Raw genomic sequence first — 9,137 nt, forward strand, 5'->3', positions numbered from 1 at the left:
AACAAGAATTCATTTGATTATAGTACTAAATTGTAAAAGTTACAGCTAAAAATTAGGGGTGTCCATAATTTGGATTAAAACAAAAATCCAATCCAATCCAAATCGAATTATCAATTTAGATCGGATCCTAATTTTAAATCGAACCGGATCAGATTGAGATTTTTTGAAAATTTGGATTTTCGGATTGGATCAGATTGACCCTAGTTGGATCTAATCCAAATCGAAAACTGAATTGTTAAATTAGGCTTGTATAAATATGGATTTCTTTGTTTTTTGAAGTTTAGCTCAAATACTTACTACTACATAAAATTAATTAGGTGAACTTTGTATTAATTAATTAATGACTTGATGTTGAACCCATCATGATTTTGAAAACTTGTATTTATATTAGAGCTTAATTTTTATAATCGTATCCTAAAAAATAATATATTATAATTCAGATCGGATCCAAATAACCGAATTTTAATTCGGATTGGATAGGGAGAGAAATTCGAATCGGATCGGATTGGAAAATTGAAAACCAAATTATATTTCCGATTGGATCGGATTTGGACTTAGGACCTGTTCACTTCAGCTTAATTTCAGTTCAGTTTTGTTCAGCTCCAATCAATTCATTTCAGTTCAACTCTTAATTTTCTTTTCTCATAAAATATTCATTTTAATTTATTTCACTTCAACTCCAATCAATTCAATTCAGCTCACTTTAATAATTATAAACATGCCTTTAATCCAAACCGAAAATCGAACGACAACCCTTACTTAAAATGAACAGATAAAACAATTGCAATGACGTATTAACCTGCCTCTCATGCAGCGAGGCTCTTATTGATCCGATGATCCGCATATAAACCCAGCGCGTGCCCTACCGAACCAGCAGTAATGTGGCAAGCATGCAGCATGTAGTTTCAAATTTGTAAAGTAACAAAATTAGGAGTAATACTTGGCGTTTTATCAAAAGTTTCCTGAATTTCTTGTTCTGTTTTATTTCGTTTTAATCAACTTGGTGCATGAGGTGGGGCCAATGGGGGTAGGTAGGATAAGAGGTTCATACAAATGGTTAGAAAGAAGTAAGTAAGATTGTAAGGGCCACGTACTTTTGAGGTTTGATGGGATTGGGTTAGACACGTACAAATATCACACAACTAGTCAATTGAAGAGACAATCAAACCACTAAAACATTTTGTAGATTAATCTAACTTTTATCACACCACTTTAGATGATTGGTTAATGGATTCACAAATGACAAATTTAGTAAAAGAAATTTGATTTAAAGTAATGGGTAATTGGGTATCGACCTACTCCCTCAGTCACAAAGTTTTAATCAATGAGGAAAATGTGACTAAGTAGTGCTGTAATACTTTAACCAGTTACATTAGTTGACATGATCAATTTTGACTAATAATATCTAAACTTACATGGTTCTACTGTAATTTTTAGATTTATCTTCAAACTTGCTAGTAATTTTTATATAAGGCGAAGTGCTCAATCAGATAAGTCTCAATAAATCCGTTCCAGTTTAGTAGACGAAAGCCATCATAAAACTACGTAGAACAACAGAAGGTCCTATAATGAAAAAATACAAATAATTAAAAACAAAACCAACATGCAAAATAACATAAAAAATTACAATTTGAGACAATAACTGAAATTCAAACACCAATTAAAACAGAAAATTTCGCTTGTAATCTTGCTAACTACGTACCCTCTTTCATTAAGAAATTGCCCACCTCTTTAGAACCTCAAAAACATTCAGCTACCCCAAAAATTTCTAACTCTGAATTTTCTATTCTCCCACCTAACTCTCATCCCCATTTCCTACTATTTATTACTACTCTCTTCCCATTCTTTCATCCACCATTCTCCCTTTCATTTTCTCTCTCCTAAATTATCACTTCTTCTCCCCAAATTCACCAAAAAAACCCAAGAATTTCACAAATCCCATTTCCAAAATTCAATCTTGATTGCAAAAAATGAGTATGGCAGCTGTTCAATCCAAACCCCTTGACTCAGAAATCCCATCTTTGAAATCAACTCCACCTCCAAAAACAGAGGATCTTAAAACAGAGCATATTTTCAAATCAAGATTACCCGATATAAACATTACTAATCATCTTCCTCTTCATAAGTATTTGTTCGAGAAACTCCCTGAAGTTTCCCATAAACCTTGTTTGATCTCCGGCGCAAACGGAAAAATTTACTCTTACTCGGAAACCCATCTTCTTTGCCGGAAAACCGCGGCCGGGTTATCGAAATTAGGGGTATATAAAGGTGATGTTGTAATGATCCTTCTCCAAAACTGCCCTGAATTTGTGTTCAGTTTTTTCGGAGCTTCAATGATCGGAGCTGTTTCAACAACAGCAAATCCATTCTACACTTCCTGTGAGATCTTCAAGCAGGTCAAAGTTTCCAAGGCCAAATTGATCATAACACAATCTCAATTCGTTGATAAATTAAGAGAAAACAACGAGTTTAAACTCGGGGAGGATTTCAAAGTCGTAACTGTTGATACCCCACCAGAAAACTGCCTCCATTTCTCTGTTTTATCAGAGGCGGATGAAGACGTAAGTATACTTGAAAATGGTTCAGATTTCGACCCGAACGACCCCGTTGCACTCCCGTTCTCATCGGGGACAACGGGGTTACCCAAGGGAGTGATCTTAACCCACAAAAGCTTGTCAACCAGTGTTGCACAACAAGTAGATGGTGAAAATCCAAACATGCATTTAACAGAAGAAGATGTTCTTCTTTGTGTACTTCCACTATTTCATATTTTTTCGCTAAACTCGGTTCTAATGGTGGCATTGAGAGCTGGGAGCGCCATTTTGATCATGCCGAAATTCGACATAAACTCGCTGTTGCATCTGATTCAGGAGCATCGGGTGTCGGTCGCAATGGTGGTGCCGCCGTTAGTGTTGGCGTTGGCGAAGAATCCGGCCGTCGGTAATTATGATTTGAGTTCAATTAGAATGGTTATGTCTGGTGCTGCTCCTCTTGGAAAAGAACTTGAGGATGCTCTTAGAGAAAGAATTCCTCAAGCAGTTTTAGGACAGGTAACTCTTCTTAATTACTTGTGTTAAATTCAATTATTATTATTAATTTTATTTTTATTGGTGTTTTTTTGAATTAAATTGGAAGTAATAACTTATTTGAGATGGATAAAAATGGTAAATTACTTCACTATATAACCGGTTGTACATATTATGTTTAATAAATAATCATGCATAATTATAATACTGAGTGTTACGAATTTGTTATACCATGAGAATGGTATAATCGGTTGTACAATATGAATTGTTGCATAAATATATTTGTGCGCTTTGAAAAAATCCCTTTGAAATAAAACTTCCATGTTATTTGGACTTTTGGAGTGACTATTCTTAGTCTATGCATGTTGAAGACCGGTGTTTGCTTTTAGGATAATTCATTGTAAAACTAATTTTATTTTTAAGTTTTCAACATTTTGGGGTGATTTGACTGATTTCTAAGTGATTTGACTGATTTCTAACCTCTTTTTTTGAAGATGATTTTTTTTTTTCACTGATTTCTTATCTTAATTATTTTAATGATATGTAGACCATTTATTCATTTTGTGCTATCCACTAAGATTTTATTATTATTTTAATTTTAAAAATAGAATTATTAATTTTTGTGGGAAAAATGGGAACACATCACAAAATCCCAAAATACTTCGTAAATTATGAGTTGGAATTAATGCCTTAATGGTATTTCTAAGTGGGCCGCTATTTTAGATCCATCTCAGAGTTGACTGCCTACCACTAAATTATGTGCTGATGTGCATGCCTTTGCCTTCCCTAAATACTACTCTCTCTGTCCCCTTTTGATAGTCCCTTATGGGCATTTTTCACAGGAATTAATAAACACAAATAAGAATAGTTAAAGTACATTCAAAAAGTTTACTGACATTGGGTATGCAAAAAAAGTAGAGAAAGTAATAAAAGTATATGAGAAAACAAAATTTACATGAAAAAGTTAAATTTGCCCAAATATTGTTGCAAATTGGAGGGAATTTTGGTAAAAAATTAATATTAATGATTGTTGGAAAAAGCAAATGGGGTGAACATTTTAGGACTAAAATCTGTTTATAAGGGACTATCAAAAGGGGACGGAGGGAGTATACAAATTTATTAAATTCTTAACATAAATTTGTAACTACCAAGTTAACAATTTAACTAACTTGCCACACTTTCTTGGGTTTACAACTACACATTAATGCAGAATATGGAGTTATAATTAAAAGATTTAAAACTCCTTTAATCTCTTAAAAGTTTCTAATGGAAGAACTTTTAGAGACAGAGGGGTTACTCACTACGAGTAAATTAATCCTAAGTGTATTAATTTTTATTTTTTGGGAAGATTTTCTAACCAAATATGTAAATTATAAGGAGGATAATTTAGTGTGGATTATTATGATTAGTAGGAAGTGTTTTGAGTTTTGGTTGAGGTAATACTATATTCTTTTAGTGCTCTCGACGTGTTAACTGGAAAATTAATTTATGCACTCGGGTGCAAGGTGTACTTAAATCGTTGTGTTGGTGTGTATGTAAAACATGTGCATGTATATGATACGTTGTGTTATAGTACAAGCCTCTTTCATGAACCCTTGCGTGTACTCATACTAAAATATGTTCAAAGGTGATAAACACAAACTATGAACTATAATAATTTGACAACAATTATATTGGAGTTTTGAAGCAAACTACTATTATATAATTAAAATTCACAATAGTTAAAAGATATAATAAAAAATAATGCAACAAATAATTTGAATTGGACAAGTTAAATCAAGTTGTTTGAGGCTATATAGTCTCGATGAGTATCTGTAATCAAGTTGGGATAATTCTTGATTTAAAAAATACTGATAATTGTTTGTTTATAATTTCCTTATCATGCTCTTAACTAAAATAATTAGCTTATATAAAAAATGGATTAAATTACATATCATGCCTTCCTTTCCTTATCTTTTCTAGCAATACTGGTACTTTCTCTATTTTCTCTCGTGATATACTACGTAAAAGATATGATGGTTGGAATCTAATAGATGCACAAATGTATAATTTTGTTGGCGCTTTTGTGCTTTACTTGTTGGTAGAGTAAAGTTTACGAGCGTGATACTGACTTATGAAGTATATCTTTTAGTAAATTGTAAGGTTATGATTTTGTCATTTGTTATGGAAATGGTATGAAAAATGTGCAAGACAACTAGTTGTATTCATCTGAAAATTAATTAGAAGTTGAAAATGATCTAATGGAGTAGTTAATGGCTGATAAATTAGCTGATTGTAGTAGTTAAAAGTTGAAAATCATGTAAAAGTTATTGACTTTAAGGTTTTCTAGCAAAGACTACTATTTAGTGCTTATTTATGATTGAATGACATCTTACCAATTCACAAAATGGCTTGCTATGCAGGGTTATGGAATGACAGAAGCAGGGCCAGTGTTGTCGATGTGCCCAGGATTCGCTAAGGAGCCTCTACCGACAAAACCAGGCTCATGTGGCATTGTTGTTAGGAACGCCGAGATGAAGATTGTTGATCCTGACACCGGTGTTTCTGTTGGTTACAATGAGGCCGGAGAGATTTGTATTCGTGGTGAACAAATCATGAAAGGTACATGCTAAAAACATATATATATGACTCTAGTCATGCGTGCGTTGTTGCTGGTACATGTTTTTTTAGCTAGGGTGTTGATTCATTATATATAACCGGACATGTCATATTTGTGGTTGAACAGAATACTTGAACGATCCAGCATCAACAGCAGCAACAATAGATATCGAAGGTTGGCTGCATACAGGTGACGTTGGCTATGTAGATGATGACAATGAAGTATACATTGTTGATCGAGTCAAGGAGATCATCAAATACAAAGGCTTCCAGGCAAGTGTACTTATTATTACTACGAGTATTATTCATCAAGACATTCTATATTTCCTTTAAAATCCAGCTTCGTTATGTAGTTATGTACTCCCAGTCATTTATAATTTATAACAATAAGTACAAATTAATTAACATGATTCTGTGTATGTCAAACATTCAGGTTCCACCAGCAGAACTAGAGGCACTTCTAATAAACCATCCATCGATTGCGGATGCTGCTGTTGTCCCGTAAGTCATATTATATCATTCAAGCCGCCTTATTTTTGGAATAATACTAGATTGTGCTCATTAATAATAATTTTTTAGTCATTAATTCTTGTTCTCGAAATGAATTTCAGGCTAAAGGATGAAGCTGCAGGGGAAGTTCCTATCGCATTTGTTGTTAGATCAACCAATGGACTTGATCTTACAGAAGATTTAGTTAAAGAATATATCGCGAAACAGGTATAAACAAATACTTCGCATTACATTACTCTAATAATACTCCGTATTAATTTAATTAATTCTTGTTTCGCTATCCATATGTTATATTATACTAACAATATATTGTATATGATTAAACAAGATTCCATGCACCAACCATGTGATTATACATACTAATAATGTAATTTTTTTTTTTTTTTTAATTTTTCTGAATTTAGGTGGTATTTTACAAGAAGGTTCACAAAGTATACTTCGTACATGCCATTCCTAAGTCTGCTGCAGGAAAAATTCTAAGAAAGGAACTACGAGCTCGTCTTGCCTCACCTTCCTTTACAGTTTAAACATATCATTAATCATATGATCAATTGTTAAAAATGTGAATTAATTGTATAATCGTAGTCGTCGTAAAAGTATACCAGCTGATGTGAATTGTTATGTCGTGGTGCAATGCTGTGACCAAGATCTATCAACAACAAAAGGCTAAAGAAAGGAAGAGAACTTAGCAGTAATTGGGGTTGCAATCATCCAGCAATATATGTCCTGTGAAAAAATATTATTGTAGGCTTGTAGTTGAATAATAATTGCCAGTTGTATTTTATCACCCCATTTATTTTATTTATTTTTTTTTTTTTTGTCTTTATTTTTAAAAATAAATATTTTAACATATTGATGATTTGGACTTTCAGAAAATAATAATAATTATGATTTTTGATCGTTACTTATGGACCTTATGGTCATGTATTATTGCAAATAATTATATTGAGTTATACAGGGGAACAATCCAAATAAAAAGAATATTTAGCATTTTTTGTCTCTATTTTTTGTATTTTTTTTTTGTGTGTGTCTATTTTTAATTAGTATAATATAATCTCAAATTAGTTAATTATTACTTCCTCCATTGTGTAATTTTTTACATGTTTACATGCTTACTCCTCTGTATCAATTATTTAATGTATGTGGTCAAAGTGTACTTTAAGTGCAATGTGTAAAGGTGTAAATGTTTAATGCATCATACTACTCATTATATTATATACTACCATATAAGAACTACTACCTCCGTTTTTTTTTAGTTGACACATATTCCTTTTTAGGAAATTCTTTTTTTAGTTGACACGTTTCCTTTTTAGGTAAGTTTTTTACCTTGCATTTACAGGCTACCCCACTTGCTTTATCATTCTCTCTCACTCTCTCTCCTCTCCTTAATGTATGTGTCTAAATCAAACGCGTCAAATAAATAGAAACAAATGAAGTATTTTAATGTACTTCCTTCATATAAAAGTAGATGATATGCTTTTCGTCCAAAAAAAAAAAAGGTGGTAGATGATATGTTTAAAGCATAAAACTTCCTTGCTTTTCAACATATATACTTACTTCTTATATTCGAGTATACGTAAGTAAAATTTTAAAATATCAATAAATAAATTAAAACAAATCCAACCATATTTTACATAATCAAATATGTAGTAATTATTTCGAAACAGATGAAGTATATACTTATTAATTTATTATACCATTGAAAAATTCGGTTCCTCATGATTTTACAAAACAAGACTCTTCACAAAATCACAACTCGATCACAAGTCTTGCACATGGTTGAGCAAAAACTTATCAAGTTATTTAGCTTAGGGCACATGTTAACAACTAGACAATTATTCTTTACGAAGATACTTGTCAAACACCTATACACTACGTACATGTTGAGATTATTTGTCCAACTTATATATACTTGTATTGTATTATACATTTGAAAATGATGAGTTAATATCCGGCAATTATCCATATTTAATTATGAAGATCTTCTGATTTATTGCTAATCAAACTTGTGTTTTTACGTGTTGACTAATAAACATACGTCGTATTTCTTGCAGGCATAAATGCATAATCATGTTGTATATTTAATGGACCCTTCTTGGTTAGATACAAAGTTTACTTTAGGATGTTGGGATGATAGATGATAGGTCTTACATTGGTAATTCTATTAGTATAAGGGCAAATTTTAAATATAAATTGTATCAAACATTAATATATTACTTCGTATTATACATCAAGTATCTAAATGTTTGCACTATTATAATACTCCGTATAAGTATGACATAATACTAATATTAATAAATTTGTGTACCTAAAATCACAAGAAAAGGTAATCTGGTGTTTTTTTTAAGAAGTAATTTGATGGAATTTCGGTATAAAGGGGTTTTTTTTTTTTTTTTTCTCTTACATGTTGACCAAAGCAGTATTCTAAATGCTTTAGGGTGGCAAGTGCATGAGATAATAATGCAAACACTTACAATTTTAGATAACTATTTATATACTGGTAGACATTATTTTATGTTCATTATTTACATTTGCAGAAATACTATCAAACCATTTAAGACTTTTCTAGGAAAAATCATACATGCATTTTTATATATAGAGAAAAAAGAACAATCTTATAGGCATACCATATTACTACTTAGATTCCATTTCTTAAAAATTCTACTAAAGCTAACTAGCATCCCTTGCAGAGAAATCGTACACCTTGGATAGTTGGATGGTCTTGGCATTCTATTAACCTTCTAAGGGATTAAAGGTACCACACTTGTGTTAGGAACTGTTCAAGTTTACACATAAAGAATGAGGTGTTTAGTTCACAAAATGGTTTGAGTTGACACAATTGAATTGTTGCGTTAACATATACTCCATCAGTTCCTTTATTTTTGCCCCATTTGATTTATCGTGGTCTCATAGGGAGCGTGTTAATTAAAACACATACATCTTCGAGAGTACAAGTTCCAACTTCCAAGTTTCAAACAACAATGATAGTGTGTTGAACTTGTA

At 31.8% G+C, this 9,137-nt stretch overlaps 1 protein-coding gene across 1 annotated transcript; it reads left to right on the plus strand.

Moving 5' to 3' along the window:
* Window positions 1–1,724: 1,724 nt before the first annotated feature.
* Window positions 1,725–7,124, plus strand: LOC145564215 (4-coumarate--CoA ligase 2-like). The gene is made up of 6 exons (XM_081624546.1): window positions 1,725–3,050; window positions 5,429–5,627; window positions 5,752–5,897; window positions 6,058–6,125; window positions 6,236–6,341; window positions 6,539–7,124. Exons 1-6 carry the CDS (start codon window positions 1,971–1,973, stop codon window positions 6,659–6,661), a joined length of 1,722 nt encoding a protein of 573 aa, XP_081480672.1. The 5' UTR covers window positions 1,725–1,970; the 3' UTR covers window positions 6,662–7,124.
* Window positions 7,125–9,137: the final 2,013 nt, after the last annotated feature.

The sequence above is a fragment of the Chenopodium album genome, chromosome 10 (genome assembly GCF_948465745.1).
Source record: "Chenopodium album chromosome 10, dcCheAlbu1.1, whole genome shotgun sequence".
NCBI lineage: Eukaryota > Viridiplantae > Streptophyta > Magnoliopsida > Caryophyllales > Amaranthaceae > Chenopodium > Chenopodium album.